Genomic DNA, 23,582 nt, shown 5'->3' with positions numbered 1-23,582 from the left:
TAGGGCTGAAAACCTTATGATTTTTGTAGCAGGCAGGCTACAGAGCAAATTCACTTGGTGGAACAGGGCTGGCTTCTGCTTATTTAATTATTTGTTTTACTTTAATTATTTATACTTATTTATTTTGATTTGCCTGATGATGTCACTTCCACCATGACATGACTTCTGGTGGGTCTTGGACAGATTGTCATTCTAAAAAGTGGGTCCCAGTGCTTAAAGTTTTAGAACTGCTGCAATAAGGTGTTAGTAAGTTGACACCCTGGGGTGTGTGTGACATCACTAGTGACCAAAATCACTAAAATCGTAATTTGTAAGAATAATACGATCATGTTATATATCAATCAATGCGTAATATCATGCAGAATATGTTCTATCTTTGTTCTATCAAATGGTACAGCCCAAAAACCAGTGGGGGCGGAGTGATGATACATTACCACGCCCACCACCTGGGGTGTTGCCCCGCCCACTGCATGGGGGGTGACGCGCTGGCATCCCACACCGGGTGACACGAACTCTAGTGACGCCAGTGCCTCTAAACAAAACACAAGCCACCAGCCATGGATCAAAGTCTGTCAGTTGCTTGACAACTTCCCTGTTTTTGCAATCCTCATGGCAACAAATAAAAGAGGGCTATAGAACTCCTTGCATTTGAATATTTGCCCCCAGGTAAATTTTGGGGCTGGCAGAACAAATGTTTCAATGGGGAGCTAACTAGTGATGATCAGCCAAAATGTCATCCCAGAATGTCCCCTGAGAATGGCACTACAATGATAGGGCAGCATAAGAACATAAGAACAGCCCCGCTGGATCAGGCCATAGGCCCATCTAGTCCAGTTTCCTGTATCTCACAGCAGCCCACCAAATGCCCTAGGGAGCACACCAGACAACAAGAGACCTCATCCTGGTGCCCTCCCTTGCATTGGCATTCTGACATAGCCCATTTCTAAAATCAGGAGGTTCCACATACCCATCATGGCTTGTACCCCGTAATGGATTTTTCCTCCAGAAACTTGTCCAATCCCCTTTTAAAGGCATCCAGGCCAGTCGCCATCACCACATCCTGTGGCAAAGAGTTCCACAGACCAACCACACGCTGAGTAAAGAAATATTTTCTTTTGTCTGTTCTAACTCTCCCAACACTCAATTTGAGTGGATGTCCCCTAGTTCTGGTGTTATGTGAGAGCGTAAAGAGCATCTCCCTATCCACTCTGTCCATCCCCTGCATAATTTTGTATGTCTCAATCATGTCCCCCCTCAGGCGTCTCTTTTCTAGGCTGAAGAGGCCCAAACGCCGTAGCCTTTCCTCATAAGGAAGGTGCCCCAGCCCCGTAATCATCTTAGTTGCTCTCTTTTGCACCTTTTCCATTTCCACTATGTCTTTTTTGAGATGCGGCGACCAGAACTGGACACAATACTCCAGGTATGGCCTTACCATAGATTCTCTCTCATATCCAGAGAGCATTCGGGGGGGGGGGGGAATGGAGGCTCCAAGCAGATAGGTGACATGAGAACATCTTCAGTAAAATTGGTGGATAGGAGAAACATGTAAACCAATGGCCCCCTTTCAAGCATTGACTCACCGCACCTCACCCCCCAACGCATGAGTCAAAGCTTCTTCCCTGAGAACTTTGGGCTCAGCACCACATCAGTGCAAAGTTTACATCCACAGAATGAACTTGCTTCTTAGATTTAAATCCCACTAAAGAAAATGGTGTTTACCTCCCAGGAAAATTCTTGGCACTGAAGTGGCAATTCAGTGGCAATTTACGACAGTAATTGGTGTTCAATTGTTATAAGAAATCAAGGAGGAAATAGAAAACAGTGTCTTTGTAACTGCTATTTTCCCAAGGAGGTGAATAACACCAAAGTTTGTGTTTAATATTTTGTGTGGATGTCGGTCTTCTTGCCAATCATCTTGAATTCTTACAGAACCCAACAAATTTTCTAAAAACAGCTCTCAAGGCATCTTGAACCTGTTTGTTCCTCAAGCAGTATATGAATGGGATCAAAAGAGGAGCCACAATGGTGTTCAGGATAGCCACCACCTTGCTGAAATCTAATTCAGTAATTCCTTTTGGCTTAAGGTACATGAAAATGCAACTGCCGTAAGTGATGGAGACCACAATGATGTGAGAAACGCAAGTGGAGAAGGCCTTCTTTCTCCCTGCGGCTGATGGGACGCGCATGACCGTGGTAGTAATTTTGACATAAGACACAAGGTTAATGGCCAAAGTCCCAAGGAGAGAAAGTGTAGCAATGAGGAAGTCAGCGAGTTCCAGCAGACTTGTGTCAGCACAGGCAAGTTTGAGCAGTGGTCCACTGTCACAGAAAAAATGGTCAATGATGTTTAGTCCGCAAAACGGCATCTGAAATAACTGAATTGCAGGACCCATAATTAGCAGGAAGCCCCCCACCCAAGAACAGAGCACCAGCAAAGAGCATATTTGACTGTTCATTATGGTTGAGTAGTGCAGAGGGTTGCAGATGGCCACATATCTGTCAATAGACATTACTGCCAGCAGAAAAAACCCAGTGGTTCCCAGCACAAAGTACAGAAAGGACTGTGTGAAGCAACCAGAGAATGATATTGTCTTATAGCCCGTTGCCATATTGGCCAACGTTTTGGGAATCACCACGCTGGTGTATCCAATCTCCACGACTGCAACATGCCGGAGGAAGAAATACATAGGAGTATAGAGCTGGCGATTCAGAAGTGTGATCGCAATAATGACTACATTCCCTATTATGGTCAGAAGGTAAGCGCTGAAGAGCAGGAGACAAAGTGAGATTTGAAAGGCGCGGGAGCCGGCAAAGCCTAAGAGAATGAACTCCTTCACCGTCGTTCTATTCCTCATTTTTTGCACCTTCCAAAACAATTTGTTGGGATTGCAGCGACGACATTGGAAGAGGAAACAAAGCAAAACATGAACACATTTCAGAGAAGTGATCCATGATTTTGAGCACTTGAGACATGACCAGCCATATATGTGTGATGCAATTTTGAGGGAAACTGTTGGTGATCTTAAATATCCAGCTAGCTTGCGGCCAATAGCCATATTGTCCAACATTTTGGAGTGTTCAGTATCCAAGCATTAAATACATAGTACTATTACACACAAGGTGTGCTCCTTGAAGTCCTGGGGCTCTCTGAGACCCAATTGATGGCACAGCATCAATTGCCACCCTCTGCCTCCTATCCAGTTTGCTAATCTATCCTCCCACCTTCCCTGTTTGTGGCTTTCCTTCCTTATTCCCCTCCTGTTTTGGCTCTTTGCCAGTGTCCCATGTTGGACTCAGCAGTGCACCACTTCACGTATGCACCAGTGCTCCCAGAAGCCTTGTGAGTGGACCCTGAAGGCCACACTCAAAGCTCCCTTCCATGTGGCTATCCTGGCCGGTTCCTTTTCGGCAGGACCAGTGGCCCAATTCAACCGACGCTGAGCAGTATCTTCACACCACATCAGTGCTAAAAATAAATCCAGGACCGGGTATTTTAAAATGTTATTTAAACATTTTAAACATATGCTTTAAAATATTTTACTATATATTATATTATGATGACAATCAAATAAATTAATAAATATACATTTACACATTTTTTTTCCAGTTTCAAAGTCTAATGTAGTTTATCAGTGTATGCTTCTCAGAACCTAGGAAGTGAGCATACATAAGATTATGCTGCATGTTATCCTATTTGTCACCCCCCCCAAAAAAAAAAATAAAAAATAAAAAATGAACTCTTAGCAAAATGCTTATCCTTACAATTCATGAAGACAGGGGGACATTCAGGGCCCAATCCTATCCAATTTTCCAGTGCTGGTGCTGCTGTGGCAATGGTGTATGCACTGTCTTGGGGAGGCAGTCACAGAGGCCTCCTCAAAATATGGAAACATTTGTTCCCTTACCTTGGGGATGCATTGCAGCTGTACCGGTGCTGGAAAGTTGAACAGGATTGGGCCCTTGTAGTGCTTTCCTGGTCTTGGATAATGTTGGGTTCACAGTCTTCTCTGTAAATAAAAACAAGCACTTAGAACATCCAACCCATAGTGAATAACGTATTCAGGCTAAAGAATCAGCTGTGATGGAGGCTGGTCCTCTCCTGCTGTCCAAGCAAAGAGAAAGACTGTAAATGCTTCATTCTCTGAGCTCATTTTGCAAGTCTGTAACACTGTCCATGCTTTCTGGAAGATTCTGGAGTATCTTGACACACACACAGCCGCAAACTTCCTTGCATACGTTTCTTAGCTGCAGAAGAGAACACAGAAGCAACCTCTGATATATTGTGCATAGGCATGTTTTGACCCTGAGCGTATAGTACTAGGCAGCTATCGTTATCATAGTACACAAGAGACATTAACTCTGCTTCCCGGAGGACTTAGGTGCATGTGATGAAATAGGTCTATGCCACAAGCAAACTGTCTCAAAGTGCCATAGATTGTCGATCTGGATCCTGTGAGGCTATCATTCTGGATTCCAAACAGAGTTGTAACTGGATCCTTCAGTTGTCCACTGCAAGTTTTACTGCTCCATTGGAATTGTTGGGGGCTTGGGGGCTCTTCCTAGGTGGGTTGCAGCTGGAAGGCACTGTGCAGATAGGAGTTTAAGAGCAGGTATTGGTATGCACTCTGAGGTCAGCTCAGCGATTTTCAGCTCTTCTCATGGCACACTGCCCTCTATGGTCTTCTGCACTGTCTTCTCCTTTAGTGATGTCACTTCTTGCTTCTGGAAAACTCATCCAGAAAACTTTTGTGACTCTGTTTCTAGGGTAACTGTCTGGATTCTTATCCTCCCAAGTGGTTCCAATTTATTGATTCCAAGCTTCTTTCATTAGACCTATCTCCTGAATCCCTTGTTGACATTGACTCCACAGGGCCCACTCAATTATTATTAAATCTAAACTTTGGGAAGCTGAATTCAACCAACTCTCCTCCAATCTCAACCCCACCTGTTCTCCCCAGTTTTTTGGCCTTCTCCCTTCACTTGGTCGCCCTGGTAACTACTTCAGTAAGCTGATTAATCCTACCAAGAGGATTATGCTCGCGAGATTCAACATCTTCCCTTCAGCTGTTCATTCTGGCAGATTTTCCAATATTCTGCACAACCGCAGATTATGTCCTTTTTGCTCCCTAGAACCGGACACAGTGGACCACATTTTACTCTGTTGCCCGGCTCACCAATCTCTTCGAGACATTCATTTGAAACCCCTGCTGTCTCTTTTCTTGGGCACTTCTACCGATCCTTTACTTGTCTTCCTGAGTGATAATTCTGTAGCCACTACCAACGCAGTAGCAGAATTTCTTGCCGCTGTTGCCAAGCTAAAACCCCCACCCTGATTTTACTCCTTCCATTGCTTCCCCCCCTTTTTCCCTTACCAGCTCTCTGTTGCGCTTTTTCTATCGGCAACATAGCTATTGTGCTGGCTACTGTTATTGTTATTTACTGTTTTAATGCCAATAAAGGTTATGGAAATGGAATGGAGTAACTGTCCGTAGAGTCAGCTGAGGAAGAGGGACAGGCAATGTGTTACTTCAGACAGTTGCCCAAAAAGCAGATCCACAGAACCTGAAAGACGTTTTCAGAGGTTTCAATCACTGTGCTCCAAACTCCCATGGCACACCTGTGGACCTTTCATGGCACACTAATGTGCCGTGGCACAATGATTGAAAGTCATTGGGTTAGCTGATTGATTGAGGAGGACCCAAGGGCAATCCCAGAGGTTTTTGTGGTTTAGGATGCTGGAGCATGAATTGCAGGTTCATCCCTGAAGTACATGCAACTTGGAGCTGGCTATGCAACTCCGTTTCCTTGACCACACCCCCCACCTCCTTGTTGAGCAGGGGGTAGTGTGAGAGCCTGGATTGCCATCAGGCGATCCTGTGTTTTGAGTCAGGGAAGAAATGCCCCAAAAGGGATCTAGAGATCCACAGGCCGCGGTGGCTCTGAGTGGATTCTGCTCGCCCAGCGCTCATGCAGAGCTTCTGAACATGGAGGTGTTCAGCAATGATATTAGTGCCGTTTGGCTCGAAAGCACAGTTCGTTGGTGTCAAGCTGACTCCTCAGCCTCCAGCAGCAGTAGCATAGCTAGAGGGGGGGCAAAATGGTATCCCAGGCACTGCAATGTGCTGTGTAAGCTGCCTCTACCACTTGACATCAGAACCATTCCGGGCAGTGATAGTGTCGTACCCCTGCCCCGAAGAGCAGAGCCAGTTGGTTGACAGGTGTAAATTCTATCCAGTGCCGCTGAGACCGAATGAGCAAGACACTGAAAGGTGGAAGGCTTTGAAGGTTTTTATTGTTTCAACAAGACATGTCCGTGACCTCTGGGAGACAGACTCTCAAATCCAGAGGCATCTTTCAAAAGGGTGGGATCCCTTTTAGACATTTCAGTTGTAATTCAAGGCATAGTCTTTCAAAAGGGGATGTTCCCCATTAACCTTCCCTGGTAACTTTCTGCTGACCTTCTCATGCACTCGCCTCCCACCCCTCTCTAATGCCCTCCTCATGCACTTGCCCCCACCTTCTTAAAGGGAAGTAGTCTGGTTTCGGTTTGCCTGTTGAACAAGTTATTTCTATTTCCAGCTATAATGATGCATATTGTCTGCGGTTTTGTTAGCTTGTCAGCAGCAGGGGTTTGTTAATTATAAAATTTGCAAGGCAGCAAGTCTGGAGCAAAATTAGCAAGGCAGTAAGTCTGGAGCTTTTCCCCTTAAGTTCATACTTTGCCTGTCTTCGTTCTGCACCCCCTCCCTCTGTCCTGTATTGATGGTTGTTACAGGTTACTTTGGGAGGAAAGAAGGGGACCAAGACAGGTAAGTAGGTAACAATGGCAATGCACAGGAGACACAGTGAGTGCCTGCACATTGCCGTCAATGCCCAGAATGACTCTGAAGGTGAGTGGAAGGGGCAGCTTTCATGGCATGTCAAGAAGTAACAGCTCAAAAAAAGGGGTTGCCAAACAGGGTACGGGGTGGAGGCAAACAGAGGAAAAAGGAACGCCGTAAGGAGACAGAGGGAATATCAACATGAGCTCTAGAAATGTTCCTTTGCCCAGCCATTGGGTGGGAAGGGGGGAGGAACTGGGGCCCTGAAACCTGAACCTGTGTTGGGCCTTCTGACCCGACATGGGGACTCTCAACTCTGTTTTGCCGGCATAGACTTGAGTAGCTCCACTGCAGAGCCAGCGCTCTTACCCAGAGGAATAGGATGTGTCAGGTTTTTGGCATCCCAGGCTAGAGATTGTTATTAGCCAGGATGTGGCAGGAGGTCCTGATATCTGGGCCTGGTGTGAAGCCACCAGCAAGGCAGCACAGCTGATGCAATCAACTGCGCCTGCTGCAGGTGGGGGTCACGTGACTTGGGGAGAGATGAGCACTGAGTCACGTAGGCTATGGAGGAATGGTGCAGTGCACCACTGGACAGCCAATCAGAGTGGGTCACAAGACTGTCTTGTGACTATGAGGTCACCCTACTCTGACTGGCTGGCCCCAGTATATGTGGGGCAAGCACAGACTCCTGGGTGTGGGTTGTTGTGATGGAGTTTCTGCTGCTGGTTTGTGTACTGATTTTGGACTGCCTTCTCGTGACTGTGACCTGCTGTATCCCTGACTTCTGGACCATTTGACTGACTACTCTTCTGCCTGCTCCTTTTACCAATACCTGCTTCTGCAACAAACAAGCCTGTGTCTGCTTCTCTGGCTCTGTTTGGGATCGCCTGCTTCTTTTGCTATCTCCCTACACTCCCGTGCCGTTCTGCTATCGGAAAAGCAAGGGCTATCCTCCCCTGCTGACCTGACAGGATAAATGTCCACTTCCCCAAAGGAGATACCAGTGGCTGCTGTGCGCTTAGGATACAGCCATAGCCATTTTGGTGTCGCTGCTCCTCTGGGCACCAGGCAGTTTAGGAATGGGCTGCGTGACAGCACAGAAACCACAGGAGGGGGCAGGGTTAGTCCAAATTTCAGCACAGATAGGCAAAACTTAGAACTAGCCCTTCCCACCAGAGATGGTAGAATCAAGGCCCTCCCTTAAACATTTGGCATGCCAGTGAGCTGTAGCTCTGCAGGGGTCATTGTGATCTGGAAACCCATGCAGGCAAGTTGTCTCCACATCTACCATGTGTTCAGATGCTCCAGCAAGCAGGAATATGAGAAGAGCTGAGATGTCCATCCAGTCCATAGGGCTGTCTACCACAGTGGCTGGGGAAATGACCCACAAAGCCCTCAAGCAGGACATGGAGACAACCACTCATCTCCCTCTTTGGGGGGTATATAACATTCAAAGGATGGCCTTCTAGTCTTGACATTTTGCATCACATTTCAGGAGTTTGAAGAAATTCTTTCGCATGAACTCCAATAATACAGGCCAACAAACATTGTACTTCCTTAAATGTTACACCAATTCCTGGGTATATTTGGGGTGCCGATTCCAAAAACGGCATCTGTTTTGACCTATCACAACTAGTTTTGGAGACACGGCAGAGCCTCTTTAGCCTCATGAGGAAGCTGCTTGAACCATTCACTAAGAAGGCTATACTATATCTCCAAAACTAGACGTGATAGGGCAAAACGGATGCCGTTTTTGGAATTGGCATCCCAAATTCATATCAAACCACCCTAAAGTTTGGGAAAAACTTTTCTGACCCTCAATTTTGTAGGCCTGTGTAATCAGTATTATTATGCCTTTACCACAGTAGTCAGGACAAAGGAAGATGAAACTGAATAATGACTTTCCTGCACCCATCCACTGAGTTCCTAGCTGGGGAAGATTTGGAATCGGCTCACCTCTACTGACAGTTTGGTGTTTGACTCTCTATACTACACCAAACCCTAACAGCTGCTATTGTCAGCTTTTTCCTTTCCTCAACTGTCTTTTCAACCTTTCTCCCCCATTTCCTCCACCTCCATTTTAGGTATCAAATAATTCTGATGAATCAGCTCAGTTTAGGTGAGAGGGGTAGACAACTTATCCAAGCTGTTTTGGTTTGGTATGATTTGCTTTTTAGTTGCTTTCATTATTTGCATTTTAGTATCAACAAAATATCATAGGAAAACCTTTCATTTGAGAAAGACTGGATACAGTAATTTTATTAAAATAAATATATAAATATATATTATTGGAAATAAATCAATATTAAATCACTGATATTCACTATTGAACCATTTTCAGCAATGACTTCCAGTGCTAGACAAAAAATAAACAATCTTACTGGAAGGTAACAGAAAACTCATCATAAATACCATATTTTTTTATGTTAGGCCACTATGTTTTATATGGGACAAATATACCTGATTTATTCTGTTGTTATGTATTATATATCATAGGCTTGTACTCACTACTGTTCTCTTTGTTGTGTTGTTGTGTTTGTGTTTGTTATGTATGCCAATAAAGGTCTTATCTATCTATCTATCTATCTATCTATCTATCTATCTATCTATCTATCTATCTATCTATCTATCTATCTATCTAATACCATATTTGATATCGAACATTCTCTTGCAGATGACAGCCTACATCCCAATCTTCTTAATTTCTTACAGGAAGCTTTCTAAATGCAGATCTGAAAGCATCATGAACCTGTTTGTTCCTCAAGCAGTAGATGAATGGATTGAGAAAAGGGGACACAATGGTGTTAAGAATAGACACAGGCTTACTGAAATCTAAGTGACTGGTACCACTTGGTTTTATGTACATGAAAATGCAACTGCCATAAGTGATGGAGACCACAATGATATGCGATGCACAAGTGGAGAAGGCCTTCTGTCTCCCTGTGGCTGATGGGATCTTTATGATGGTGGAAATGATGTTGATGTAGGACACAACGTTTACAGCCAAAGTCCCAAGGAGGGAGAGTGTAGCAATGAGAAAATCAATGAGTTCCAGCAGTCTTGTGTCAGCAGAAGCAAGTTTGATCAATGGTCCACTGTCACAGAAAAAATGGTTGATGACGTTAGGGCCACAAAATGGCATCTGAAATAGTACAACTGCAGGACCAGTCATGAACAATAACCCCCACATCCAAGAGTAAAACACGAGCATTGTGCAGATTTGACCGTTCATTATGGCTGAGTAGCGAAGAGGGTTGCAGATGGCCACATACCTGTCAAAGGACATTACAGCCAGCAGAAAAAATTCTGTGGTTCCCAGAACAAAATACAGGAAGGACTGGGCAAAACAACCAGGTACCGATATAGTCTTATGGCCCGTTGCCATATTAGCCAATGTTTTGGGGATGATTGTGGTGGTGAACCCAATCTCCAAGAAGGCAAAATGGCGCAGGAAATAATACATGGGGGTGTCCAGCTGGGGATCCACCAGTGTGATGACAATAATGACCATGTTCCCTATGATGGTCAACGGATATGTGCATATGAGTAGAGTGAATAATATGATTTCAAGTTGTTGATTGTTTGTAAAGCCCAGAAGTGTGAAGTCCCCCTCTGTGGTGCAGTTCTTTATTTTGGGCATCACGTATCTAATCCGTTGCTTATGGCTATATTTGCGTTTGCCTTTTAAATTAAATTGCCCAACGCTGATTCTCTGCAATTTATTCAGGGTAGTCACTGCTAATGTCATTCAAAACTGACTGAGTTTCTTCAGTCTAGCACTCCGTCTTCAACCATGGTGCACTAAAAGCAAATTCACTGGGCATTCCCTCTCTTTGTTGCAGCTGCTGATGTCTAGTATCAGAGAATATCAGGCGAATGTTCACATATCTCCTAAATGCCAACTTTTCTTTTCAGTTATGTGTCCAGTCCTCATGTGCCCTTTGCTAGCGAAAGTCTGAATGCAACTCCATGTGTACCACTCATAAATTCTGCTAAATCTGTGCATCTAGTACTCTGCCATTCATTTCCAAGTGCAAAATTTTTAATGCACAGTGCAAAGGTGAGTGGCAATTAGTTTACTTACCACTTACAATCGACCTCGACAGAATGACATTTACTTTGTTGAGCCAGCTCCTCAAATATCTCTAAAGTACATCCAATACAGGTAAACAAGCAGGTAGGATGTTGATCTTCTCTTTCTAAGCAAGCACGGAGACTTAACAAGTTTCATTCACCCTGTGCATTTTCTGAAATGGTAACTAGGTGGTCAATATCTTCTAGCAGCTTCTTTGCTTTCATGGCTCACATGCAAGCCATCTCTTGGGTGAGATGCTGGCATTTCGCTCTGTGCTCCAAGAGAGGCCATGGAAGCAGGCTCAGGTAGTAATTGTGCAGATTCTTATTATGTCCCTGAACACACAGCAAAAGGTATATTAGGTCCTTCCTTATTAGTATACACAAGAGACATGAATTTTGTTTCCCAAGGAAGTTGAAAACTTATTGTACAATCAATGAAATAAACTCGTGCCTTGATTAGTCTCTTTCCACCACAGGTCATGTATGTGTGTAGCTCTAAAATTCCAATGGAACTGACCCCAATTTGCTGCCCACAATTCTCTTCCATGAGTGTTGTGTCTGAATACTTTCTGGGATATTTTCTGAGTATTTTCCAGCCTTCACTCACCGATCCATTACTGTACTTGACATTCGATTTTCAGAGCAGAATATTTGATATTTGACAAGAAGTGACAGTGTTTGATAACTACCCTGATGCTCCCCCCCCCCATTTCTCTGTGCAGCAATGATGTTGGGAGCAAGCAGGACTCAAGAGTCCAGCTGCTGGATGTAGTGCAGGAGCAGAAGCAATGAAGAGAAGGCAGGCAGGTTTCAAAGGTAGATGCAGGGAAGAAGCTACTGGACCAGCCTCCTCCCAGCCTTTTTATTCACTCCTCAAGCAGTACAGAGCAAGCTGGGGTTACTTTCGGTTAGAGATGACGCTAGCTGGCAACTAACTGGCAACAACACATTCCTGAGATAAGGACGCGTCTCCAAAACACTGTCTCCCATCCTGTTTACTAGGTACCAGGCAGTGAACAAGGTCAGCTCAGAGTGTGCTCTGAAAGCAGAAGTAGATTTGCCTGTATTGCCAAGTTCACCAAGTTCATGTTACTATGCGTAGTTACTACACTCTGCATGGATACAATTTGCTTTTGGGAAATATTGATAGGCCATACAGCTCACAAAGCTCCCCCGTTGTTGCTTGTCAGAATTAAAGCAATCTCAAAATGCTGTCATTTTAAATACCTCCAATTTTATATTTTCAAATAAACAATTATATTTAAAAATGTATTGGAACTCCAAAGGGGATTTAGGCATGGCACAAGCCCTTTCTTTCATGGATGATATCTGCAAATTCCTTCAGAACTAACTTTTTCACACTTGTTACCTAGAGTACAAAACAGTAAACATTTCAAATGACATAAAAATGGTGAAGCATTTTCCTTGCTGAACACTATTCTAGGTTATCGTGATGCAGCCTGACCTTTGAAGCCCCATTGAACAAGAGTACAACCATAACCAACTTTTAAACACTGACATAACTGTGCCAATGTGGTGTGAACTGCATCCTGCAGTGGGGAGGCAGTCAAGGGCATGTTTCTCCTCAAGGTAAGGGCATGTTTCTTACCTTACCTTGGGACTGCATTGCAGTTGGTCAGTGCTGGAAAGTTGGTTAGGATTGTGCCCTGAGTGGAATTTGAGTCTTAAAAGCGATAAACCAGTGTCTTCCAAACTATGTGTTGCGACCTGTGGATGGTCACTACCCAACAGTTGGTGGGTCATGGACCCTACATGAACCTGTAAAACACTTCCAGGTCATACTGGCCCATGAGTGGCTTCTGGTTCAAGCCCCACATTGCCCTGCTGCTTCCTGATCACTGCAAGATTAGGAACTACCATAGGCACTGATGCAGGTCACAGGCATGAATAGTTTGGGTACTGCTAAGTTCAACTGTGAAAAATACTTTGAAGAAGTTGGTGAGAACTTCATAAACATTGTTCCTGTCTACCTTTTCTTTTTGCCGTCCTTCTGATTCTCAGTGTCCACGTAAATATCTTCTTTCCAGCATCTCTCAGTACTTCCTGCACCTGCTTGTTCCTGAGGCTGTATATGAAGGGATTCAGCAAGGGTGTAACCACAGTGTTGAGAATGGCTACCCCTTTGTCCAGCTCTATCCTTTTACTTTGTGAAGGTCGCACATACATGAAGATGCAGCTGCCGTAGAACATGGAGACCACAACAATGTGAGAAGAACAAGTGTAGAAGGCCTTTTGCCGCTCCTGTTTGGATGGAAGGCGAAACACAGTGAAGATAATGTTGATGTACGATGCAGTGGTGATGGCCAGAGTTCCCAGTAAGATGATTACTGAAAAAACGAAGTTCACCAGTTCAATGAGCCGCGTGTCAGCACAGACCAACTTAAGCAGGGGTGAGCTATCACAGAAGAAATGATCAATTACGTTGGAACCACAGAATGGCAGACCCACCACGATGACGGCTGTTGGGAAGACAACGGAAAAACTAGCCAGCCAACAGCCAGTCACCAGCTGAGTGCAAAACCTGCTGTTCATAACGATGGTGTAGCGAAGTGGGTTGCAGATAGCCATGTACCGATCCAACGACATGGCAGTCAAGAGGAAAAACTCTGCAACACCCAGAAGGAAATAGAAGAACATTTGGAAGAAGCAAGCAGGCGGTGAGATGGTCTTCTTTACAGAAAGGAGGTTGACAAGCATCTTGGGGATAATGACGGCAGTTAAACTGATTTCCAAGATGGAAAAGTTTCGGAGGAAAAAATACATGGGACTGTGGAGACGGTGGTCCAGCAAAGAGATGGAGATGATGAGAAGGTTTCCTGCGAGAGTCAAGATGTATGTGATCAGGAGAATAACAAAGAGAGTGATCTGGAACTCCAGCACATCGGTGAAACCCAGAAGGATGAATTCCGTCACCAGAGTTTGGTTCCACATGGTGGTTCTCCGCTGGACCACAGCTGTGCGAGAAACAGGGAACGAAGACACAGCCATCAAAATTAAATAGTCCACAAAGTAGACTGACAATGTTTCAAGTTATAGTGTGTATCTTGGAGCAGAGGTTATGATTGTGGGCTGTGTGCTGTGTGCTTAAAAAGACCATTCTCTGTACTATGCAGGCATGTTTCAGAAGGAAGGGATGACACATTTTTTTTTCCCTTTTCTCCAGACTGCCTCCCACCCCATAGTAATAAAATGATCAGGTTCAGGATTAGCAGCTAAATAGTACAGTATTGTAAAGAAAGGACTTAAGGGAGTGGGGAGTCCCTTCCCCACTTGTGAAGCTGTCCTTGGAGTCTGAGGAGCACTAGGAGGTTCTTGTCCTGAGTTCATTTTGGGTTATGAGTACTCTCCCTGCACAATTTTCTTCCAAGCCCTACTTTCGGAAATCAATAATTCGGAATAATATTCTTTCAGAGCCCGAACATCTTAGTGTCACAGTTTGATTCAAGCCCATTTCTTTAAATTCTTCTTTAAGGTTGATGTTTTATTTGAATGTTCTGCAAATTAATCAAGCCCATTGCAAATATGGCATCAAGGAAGGACTACACAAACTATGGGGCATTTCACTCAGGATTCACCTTATCCACCATCCCCAAACAGACTGAAGAGTTTCTCTGCAGGGAACAGTCCTGCAGTTTCAAACAAATCACAATGCAGATTCTCTTTTCTCGTGATTCTTGTTTGTGTTTCATGCAAATTGTTGGTTCTTAACTTTGTCAATTCGATTTCATGGGCACAAATACTGTAAGTTAAACCTGTCAATCTCCCTGGTTTCAACAGGAGCAACTGAGTTGATGCTGGGCAGCTCAATCCTTTGTTTCTCTGCACCCACTAGAGTAGCGGTGCCAAAGTGGCTGCTGCTGTATCCAGCAGGAGCTGGGAAGCCGCCAGGAGTCTCCTTGGGGGAAGGGGACTTTGGCCCTTACTCTCCTTGAAATCACAGAAACTTTCAAATGATTTACTTTCACTGGACCAGGTTCAGCACATATCATCTGTAGATGCAGTACCCATCTATAATTCCAACCCCTTATTGGTTTTGACCACACATACTTGCATTCCTGTCTCTTCCAACTCTGTTTCTTCTCTGTCTTTTCCTTCTCTCTCTCTATCTTTCTTTCCTTGTCCCTTTCTCCTCTATCCTCCTTCTCTCTCACTATTTTTCAGTCTACAATAAATTCATTCATTCATTCCACCTTTATTGGCATAAACAATCCAACAAGAAAACAAAATTACGAGTAAAACATTCAAGGTAGCCACCAATCATTGATCAGGCAAAGAAATACAAAGGAATTTATGCCTCGACAGTGCCTTAAATAAATATTTTGCTACATTTGATGAGCAGCACTCATTTCTCCCGTCCAACAAATACCAGACCAAGTCTGTATCTGAACCATGAAAGTTTTCCAGGAATGGATAGAGAAATCGATGGCGTAAATCATTATAGTGGGTACAATACAGAAGTACATGGGTCAAGAACTCTTTTGAGGTCAGGTCGAAAGAACATGACTGGGGACTCTCCAATGGTCTATTACAATAAATTCTAAGGGAACATACAAAAAGCAAGAAAAAGGTGGAGATGCTCCTTTTGGTCTTGCACAACACAACTATTTGAGCACCAGTGGTCTCTATGCATGCTTGAGCTCTCTAGAACCACTGACAATTTGCCTTCCTTGTTCTTGGTTTGTGACACATTATAGTCCATGGGTGCTGCTGAGGGGTAAGCACCATTGGATGCTATTGGGTTCCATTTCAAGCCTTTGATTCAATGAACTATCTATCCATACACAGGACATACTTATATATTGATTCATGTAACATCTTCTGACTCCCAATATAGCCAAACTTAGAATATTGATTGCAAGATTTAAGACACACCAAAAGCTTACCATGCAGTAGGATGTCCTAGTAGCACTCCCAGCAAAACAGATCATTTATTAAGCAGGCAAAAAATATATATATACAGAAGTATTAGCCACAAGGCTCCTTCACCCTGGAGAGAACACTCATCAACCCCCCTGAGCCCATCATCCAGAAAGCTAAAATGGGAACTGGGAATTTGTACTGCATTGTCTCAGAGTGCACAGATGTAAAATTGAGGGCACAATCCTAATGAGGTCTACTCAAAAGTAAGTCCCTTTTTGTTCAATGGGGCTTACTCTCAGGAATGTGTGGTTAGGATTGCAACCTGAGTGAGTCTAAATATCTCTTTTTCCAAAAGCTGACCTTTTTAATGAAAGATGTCCTGCTGATAATATCACTGCTCCTGCTTCAGGAGAAGTCCTGGAGTTCTTCTCCCCCACCACATTCTGTCACCCTGTTCATGAGTGATGAGAAAAACCAGAAAAGGGAAGAGTGCTTGTCCTCTTAATGATCTTCAAATATAGGAAATATCTCTGTTATTTTCTATCAGATTGTAAGTGCTGTGAGTCATTTTGAAAGTCAATTTGGAAAGGGCTGAGAAGCAGGATAGCCATCTAAACAATGATCCAATCATTTAAAAGTTCAGTTTTTGGAAGAAGACATATTTAGACTCACTCAGGCTGCAATCCTAACTACACTTTCCTGAGAATAAGCCCCATTGAACAAAATAGGACTTACTTCAGAGTAGACCTGGTTACCACTTACAATCGACATTGACAGAATGATATTCACTCTGTTGAGCCAGCTCCTCAAGTATCTCTAAAGTACACCCAATACAGGTAAACAAGCAGGTGGGATGTTGATCTCCTTTCTTTCCAAGCAAACACAAGACTTAACAAGTTTTATTCATCCTGTGCATTTTCTGAAATAGTAACTAGGTGGTGAATACCTTCTAGCAGCTTCTTTGCTTTCATGGCTCACATACAAGCCATCTCTTTTGTCTGGTGCAGGCATTTCTCTGCATGCTTCAAGAGAGACCATGGAAGCAACCACAGGTAGTAATTGTACACATTCCTATTATGCCCCTCAGCACATGGGAAAAGATATATTAGGTCCTTCCTTATTACTATACACAAGAGACATGAACTTTGCTACCCAAGGACATTGAAAACTTATTGTACAATCAAAGAAATAAACTCCTGCCTTGATTAGTCTCTTTACACCACTGGTCATGTATGTGTGTAGCTCTAAAATTCCAAAGGAACTGACCCCAATTTGCTGCCCACAGTTCTCTTCCATGAGGGTTGTGTCTGAATACTTTCTGGGATATTCTCTAAATATTTGCCAAGCCTTCACTCACCAATCTATTACTCTACTTCAGGGGTGTCCAAACATTTTGGCAGGAGGGCCACATAATCTTTCTGACACTGTGTCAGGGGCCGGGGGAAAAAAGAATTAAATTACATTTAAAATTTGAATAACTTTACATAAATGAATATATTAGAGATGCAACTTATATGAATGAATGAAGGTTTTTCAGCAGCTCGAGGCCTATAAAAGGCCTTGCACAAAGCAAGGCCACTCTTTCCTTTGCTGCCACTGCTGCATCACAGACATGAAATAGCAAGTAGTCGAGGGAGCCCTCGTCCCACAGCTCAGGTGAGAGGTTGAACAGTCATCCTCACACTGACAGCAGTTGCATCGGCCAGCATGGGCTCCAGTAAGTCTCTGGAGGGCCAGAGGCTCATTGGAGACTGGGGGCTCCCCGTGGGCCAGATTGGGAGCCCCTGACGGCCACAAGTGGCCCCCGGGCCAGGGTTTGGGCACCCCTGCTCTACTTGACATTCAATTTTCAGAGCAGAATATCTGATATTTGTCAGTTGACAAAAGTGACGGTGTTTGATAACTACCCTGAACGAATAGGATTTGCCCCCCCCCCCATTTCTCTGCATGGATACAATTTGCTTTTTGCAAATATTTGATAGGATATTTCCTATATCATATATGATATGAGTTTCAAATATCTGGAATGTTTGAAACGCATGAAGCTCCCTAGCTGTTGCTTGTCAAAATTAAAGCAGTCTCAAAATGCTGTTATTTTAAATACCTCCAATTCTGTATTTTCAAATAAACAATTATATTTAAACAATGAGTTGGAGCAAAGAACTCCAAAGAGGATTTAGGCATGGCTTAAGTTCTTTTTTAATCATGGATGATGACATCTGCAAATTCCTCCAGGACTAACTTTTTCACATTTGTTACCTATAGTACAAAATCATAAACCTTTCAAATGACATAAAAATTGTGAAGCATTTTCCTTGCTGAAAACTATTCTAGGTTAACATGCAGCCTCGTCTTTGAAGCCCCATTGAACAAATCAGTGGAATTTAACTCATAAAAGAGTTGAATCAGTGCTTCCCAAACTATGTGTCGCAACCTAAGGGTGGTCACTACCCAACTGTTGGTGGGTCATGGGCCCACCATGAACCAGTGAACCACTTCCAGTTTGCACCGGCCCATGACTGACTTCTGGTTCATGCCCTACAGTGCCCTGCTGCTTCCTGAGCATGGCAAAGTTAGGAAATACCATGGGCACTGATGTGGGTCACAGAGATGAGTAGTTTGCTCCTGGGCATTATGGTCTGTTATACTGTTTTTATATTATGATGCATGTTGTATAGAATGTGTGAGTGAGTGTGTAGAGTGTGACTGTTGGAATTGTAGTATATATTTATGCTTGTATCTCAAAGGGGCATAAATTTTGTTCTGCTGTAGCACAATGACGATAAAGTTACTACTACTACTACTACTACTACTACTACTACTACTACTACTACTACGACTGCTGAGTTCAACTGTGAAAAAATACTTTGAAGACGGTGAGAACTTCATAAACATTGTTCCTGTCTGTCTTTTCTTTTTGCCGTCCATCTGATTCTCAGTGTCCACGTAAATATCTTCTTTCCAGCATCTCTCAGTACTTCCTGCACCTGCTTGTTCCTGAGGCTGTATATGAAGGGGTTCAGCAAGGGTGTAACCACAGTGTTGAGAATGGCTACCCCTTTGTCGAGCTCTATCCTTTTACTTTGTGAAGGTCGCACATACATGAAGATGCAGCTGCCGTAGAACATGGTGACCACAACAATGTGAGATGAACAAGTGTAGAAGGCTTTTTGCCGCTCCTGATTGGATGGAAGGCGAAACACAGTTAATATAATATTGGTGTAAGATACAGTGGTAATGACAAGAGATCCCAGTAAGATAGTTACTGAAAAAAAGAAGTTCACCAATTCAATGGGTCGTGTATCAGCACAGGCCAATTTAAGCAGGGGTGAAGTATCACAGAAGAAATGATCAATTTTGTTGGGACCACAGAACGGCAGGCGCACAATGATGATGGCTGTTGGGAATACAATGGAAAAACTAGCCAGCCAACAGCCGGTCACCAGCTGAGTGCAAAACCTGCTGTTCATAACGATGGTGTAGCGAAGTGGGTTGCAGATAGCCATGTACCGATCCAACGACATGGCAGTTAAGAGGAAAAACTCTGCAACACCCGGGAGGAAATAGAAGAACATTTGGAAGAAGCAAGCAGGCGGTGAGATGGTCTTCTTTACAGAAAGGAGGTTGGCAAGCATCTTGGGGATAATGACGGCAGTTAAACTGATTTCCAAGATGGAAAAGTTTCGGAGGAAAAAATACATGGGACTGTGGAGACGGTGGTCCAGCAAAGAGATGGAGATGATGAGAAGGTTTCCTGCGAGAGTCAAGATGTACGTGATCAAGAGAATAACAAAGAGGGTAACCTGGAGCTCCAGCACATTGGTGAAACCCAGAAGGATGAATTCCGTCACCAGAGTTTGGTTCCACATGGTGGTTCTCCGCTGGACCACAACTGTGCGAGAAACAGGGAAAGAAGGCACAGCCATCAAAATTAAATAGTCCACAAAGTAGACTGACAATGTTTCAGGTTATAGTACAGGGTGACCCCAAAAAAACAGAACCTATAAAAATTTTATTAAATCCTACAAAGGTCCAGTAAATTTCAAGAAACTTTTCCTTGGTTGACCAAGACATATTGGGGAAGATTATTGTTCCAATATTTCATGCACAAAGTCAACTTGTATACCCTGAAAGAAAAAAGATGAAAAATTGAAATTGACAGTTTTATTCAAAGATTTGTGGGTTCTGTTTTTTTTTTTTTTGGGTCACCCTGTATGTATCCTGGAGCAGAGGTTCTGGTTCTGGGATGCTTGCTGTGTGCTTAAAAAGACAATTCTCTGTACTATGCAGGCATGTTTCAGAAAGAAGGAATGGCACTTTTTTCCCTTTTCTCCAGACTGCCTCCCACCCCATAGTAATAAAATGCTCAGAATTAGCCCTAAATAGTACAATATTATAAAGAAAAGGAGGATCTCAAGGGAGCGGCAAAGAAAACAAGTGTCCAGATTCCCTTCCCCACTTGTGCAGCTGTCCTTGTTGTCTGAGCAGCACCAGGAAGCTCTTGTTCTGGGCTCAATGGGCTTGTGAGTACTCTCCCTACACAATTTTCTTTCAAGTCCTACTTGGTTAACATTCTGAAGTCGAAGATGCCTGTTCCTTCTTTAAATGGACCGTTTCACACAAATCAGAATGCAGATTCTCTGTTCTCATGCTTGTGTTTCATGGAAAATGTGGGTTGTCGATTCCATAGGCACAAACACTGTAAGTTAAACATGTCAGTCGCCCTCATTTCAACAGGAGTAACTGAGTTGATGCTGGGCAGCTCAATTTGATGTTTCCCCGCAGCCACTAGAGCAGTGGTGCCAAAGTGGCTACTGCTATATCCAGTGGGTGCTAGGAAGCCGCAGGGAGTTCCTTTGGGGAAGGAGACTTCGGCCCTAACTCTCCTTGAAATCACAGAAACTTTTAAATGATTTAGGGCACAATCCTAACCAACTTTTCCGCATTGACATAGCTGTGCCAATGTGGCGTGCACTGCATTCTGCAATGGGGAGGCATCAAGGGGACCTCAACAAAGCAAGGGCATGTTTGTTTCCTTACCTTGGGCTGCATTGCGGCTAGGTCAGTGCTGGAAAGTTGGTTAGGACTGTGCCCGTACTTTCAATGGATCAGGTCCAGGATGTATCATGCGTAAATCCAGCACCAATCTATAATTCCAACCACTTTTTTGTTTTGACCATACGTACATGCATTCTCCATGCTTTCCCAGCTCTGTTTTTCCTCTATCTTTTTCTTCTCTTTCTCGGTCTTTCTCTCCTTGTCCCTTTCTCCTTTCTCCTCCTTTTCTCTTGCCATTGTTCACCTTGTCTACGATAAATTCTAAGGAAGCAAACAAAAAGCAAGCAAGGTTTGTTATGCTCCCAGTAAACGTGGTGCACAGCACACCTGTTGGAACACCTCTGGCCTCCACGCATGCTTGAGCTCTCTAGAACCGTTTACAACACAGGCACCTTCCTTGCTCTTGGTTTGTGGCACATGATTGTCCATGGGTGTTGCTGAGGGGTGAGCAGCTCTGTCTTCTTGGAAATTGGACTGGGTGCTATTTGGTTCCCTTTTAAGCCTTTGATGCAATGGACTATCTATCCATACACTGAGCATATTATATCTTCATTCATGCAGCAGCCTCTCACTCCCAGATAGCCAAACTTAGAATATCAATTACAGAATTTTAGACACTCACTGAAAGCTTACCGGGCAGCGCAATCTTCTAGTAGCACTCCCAGTAAAGAGATCATTTATTAAGCAGGCAAAAATTTATATAGAGAAGTGTTAGCCATGAGGCTCCTTCACCCTTGAGAGAACACACACAAAGCCCCTGAGATCATCATCCAGAAAGCTAAACTGGAAATTTGTACTGCATTGTCTTGAGGTTCGCAGGTGAAAAATTGAGTGGGTCTAAATATCTCTTCTTCTGAAGAGTGACCATTTTAATGACTGGGTCATTGATTAGATGGTTTTCCTGCTTCTCAAACCTCCCCAAAATGGACTCTTCAAATGATTCACAGCAATTACAATCTGAAAGGAAATAACAGAGATATTCTCTATTTAGGAGATTGTTAAGAGGACAGGCACTAAAGGGGATTGGACAAGTTTCTGGAGGAAAAATCCATTATGGGTTACAAGCCATGATGTGTATGTGCAACCTCCTGATTTTAGAAATGGGCTATGTCAGAAAGGCAGATGCAAGGGAGGGCACCAGGATGAGGTCTCTTGTTATCTGGTGTGCTCCTTGGGGCATTTGGTGGGCTGCTGTGAGATACAGGAAGCTAGACTAGATGGGCCTATGGCCTGATCCAGTGGGGCTGTTCTTATGCTCTCTTCATTCATGATTGGGGTGTCATGGCAGAAAGTGGGGAAGAAGAAGTCCAGGACTTCTCCTACAGCAGGAGCATGGTATCATCAACAGGACATCTTTCAGGTGCACCCTTTGGTTTTGAAAGGACTTTAGCTGAGAAGAAGAATCAGGCTTGGAAGGAAGCCAACTGAGAAATTTGCCTAGGGGCGTAGGTTACTGTATAAACCAGTGGTTCTCAAACTTAGTTGGAGAGGGGACTCACCAAGCTATCGGGACCCACCAAGCTTTATGAGACTTTTTAAATAAAGAGTGATATTTAAATAAATATAGGTGATATAGAAAGAAGTAATATTATTTATTTATTTATTTATTTATTTATTTACAAGTAATAGTTTGTCTGCCTGTTTGCAAAAAAAATCCATTTCTTGTCATGAGGCAGCCCTAATGAATAACCTCAAGGTTAGAGAGGCTTAGTGATGTGACCCAGGGCCCAATCCTATCCGATTTTTCAGTGCTGGTGCAGCTATGCCAATGGGTCATGCACTGCATCTTATGGTGGGGCAGCAGTCACAGAGGCCCTCTTAAAGTATGGGAAAATTTGTTCCCTTAGCCTGTCAGGAGCACACCCTGTGCTGATGAGATGCAGCACCTCCGCACTCTTCTCCTCTAATCCAGCCTTGACCAATCCCAGGATGTCCAGGGCGAGGGGCACACTGGGAAATGTAGTCCCTAGGGCAAGGTTGCACATGGAGAGAGCTCCATGATGAGATGCAGCACCTCTGCCGATGCCCAGCCAGCCTTCTCTTCCACCTCCCCCCAGCATGTTTCACATGCCCTCCCAGCCTCACACTGCCCCACCCACCTCGTTCACAGCTGAAGAAAAGCAGCAAGGCAGCAGGTGCAGCTGGGCAGAGCAGAGCTCTGCAGAATCAGCTGCAGCTGCCTCTCTCCCCAGATGCCTCCCTAGGGAGGCGGGACACACAGATTGAATACCTCAGCCCTATATTTACACAAGCTTGCAAACTGTAGGAGCTCAACTATTTGCCAGTCAGTTAGCAGCAAGCATGTTTTTGAATAACCTCAGAGTTGGAGATAATTGGATCTTTCCATCAGCCCTGTTTTCCTTGGAGGCTCCGTGGGACCCATGTCTGTGATAGCCCCGCTGGGGCGGCACATGGGCTGCAACACTGCTCCAGCATTGGATTGGGCTGCTAGTCTCCTTATCTACTATCTTTGGAAGAATTTGTTTTGAAATGGCCGCCAGCAGCTCACTGTGCATAAAAACCTGCAGCCCTATACAATATGGGCCAATGGCTATTAGGGCTACAATCCTAATGTAGCCCTAATGGGAAGCTATGGCCATTGGCCCAGTAAGTCAAGAGAGCTGCCAGATAAAAAAGTACTGACTTACAGTTCAATCCTGAGCTCCCGGACCCGGCATCTCCACAGAGGGCTGTTGCCAGATCCTGCACCTCCCGTGCTACCGTGGGAGGCTCCTCGGGAGA

The 23,582-nt window shown here is 44.1% G+C and overlaps 3 protein-coding genes across 3 annotated transcripts; all 3 read right to left on the bottom strand.

Annotated features, from left to right (window-relative positions):
• Positions 1 to 1,910: 1,910 nt before the first annotated feature.
• On the bottom strand, positions 1,911 to 10,464 carry LOC136653616 (olfactory receptor 6E1-like). The gene is made up of 2 exons (XM_066630507.1): positions 10,097 to 10,464; positions 1,911 to 2,496 (listed from the first exon to the last, which is right to left on the bottom strand). The coding sequence occupies exons 1-2, from the start codon at positions 10,462 to 10,464 to the stop codon at positions 1,911 to 1,913; spliced, it is 954 nt and encodes a 317-aa protein (XP_066486604.1).
• A 2,405-nt stretch (positions 10,465 to 12,869) lies between these two features.
• On the bottom strand, positions 12,870 to 13,853 carry LOC136653615 (olfactory receptor 6C74-like). Its single transcript, XM_066630506.1, has one exon. It carries the CDS (start codon positions 13,851 to 13,853, stop codon positions 12,870 to 12,872), a length of 984 nt encoding a protein of 327 aa, XP_066486603.1.
• Positions 13,854 to 18,667: 4,814 nt separating this feature from the next.
• Positions 18,668 to 19,651, bottom strand: LOC136653614 (olfactory receptor 6C74-like). Its single transcript, XM_066630505.1, has one exon. It carries the CDS (start codon positions 19,649 to 19,651, stop codon positions 18,668 to 18,670), a length of 984 nt encoding a protein of 327 aa, XP_066486602.1.
• Between the last annotated feature and the right edge of the window lie 3,931 nt (positions 19,652 to 23,582).

This window comes from Tiliqua scincoides, chromosome 5, assembly GCF_035046505.1.
Source record: "Tiliqua scincoides isolate rTilSci1 chromosome 5, rTilSci1.hap2, whole genome shotgun sequence".
NCBI lineage: Eukaryota > Metazoa > Chordata > Lepidosauria > Squamata > Scincidae > Tiliqua > Tiliqua scincoides.
The sequence above is the reverse complement of the archived record's forward strand: the minus strand, read 5'-3'. Positions and strand labels throughout refer to the sequence as shown.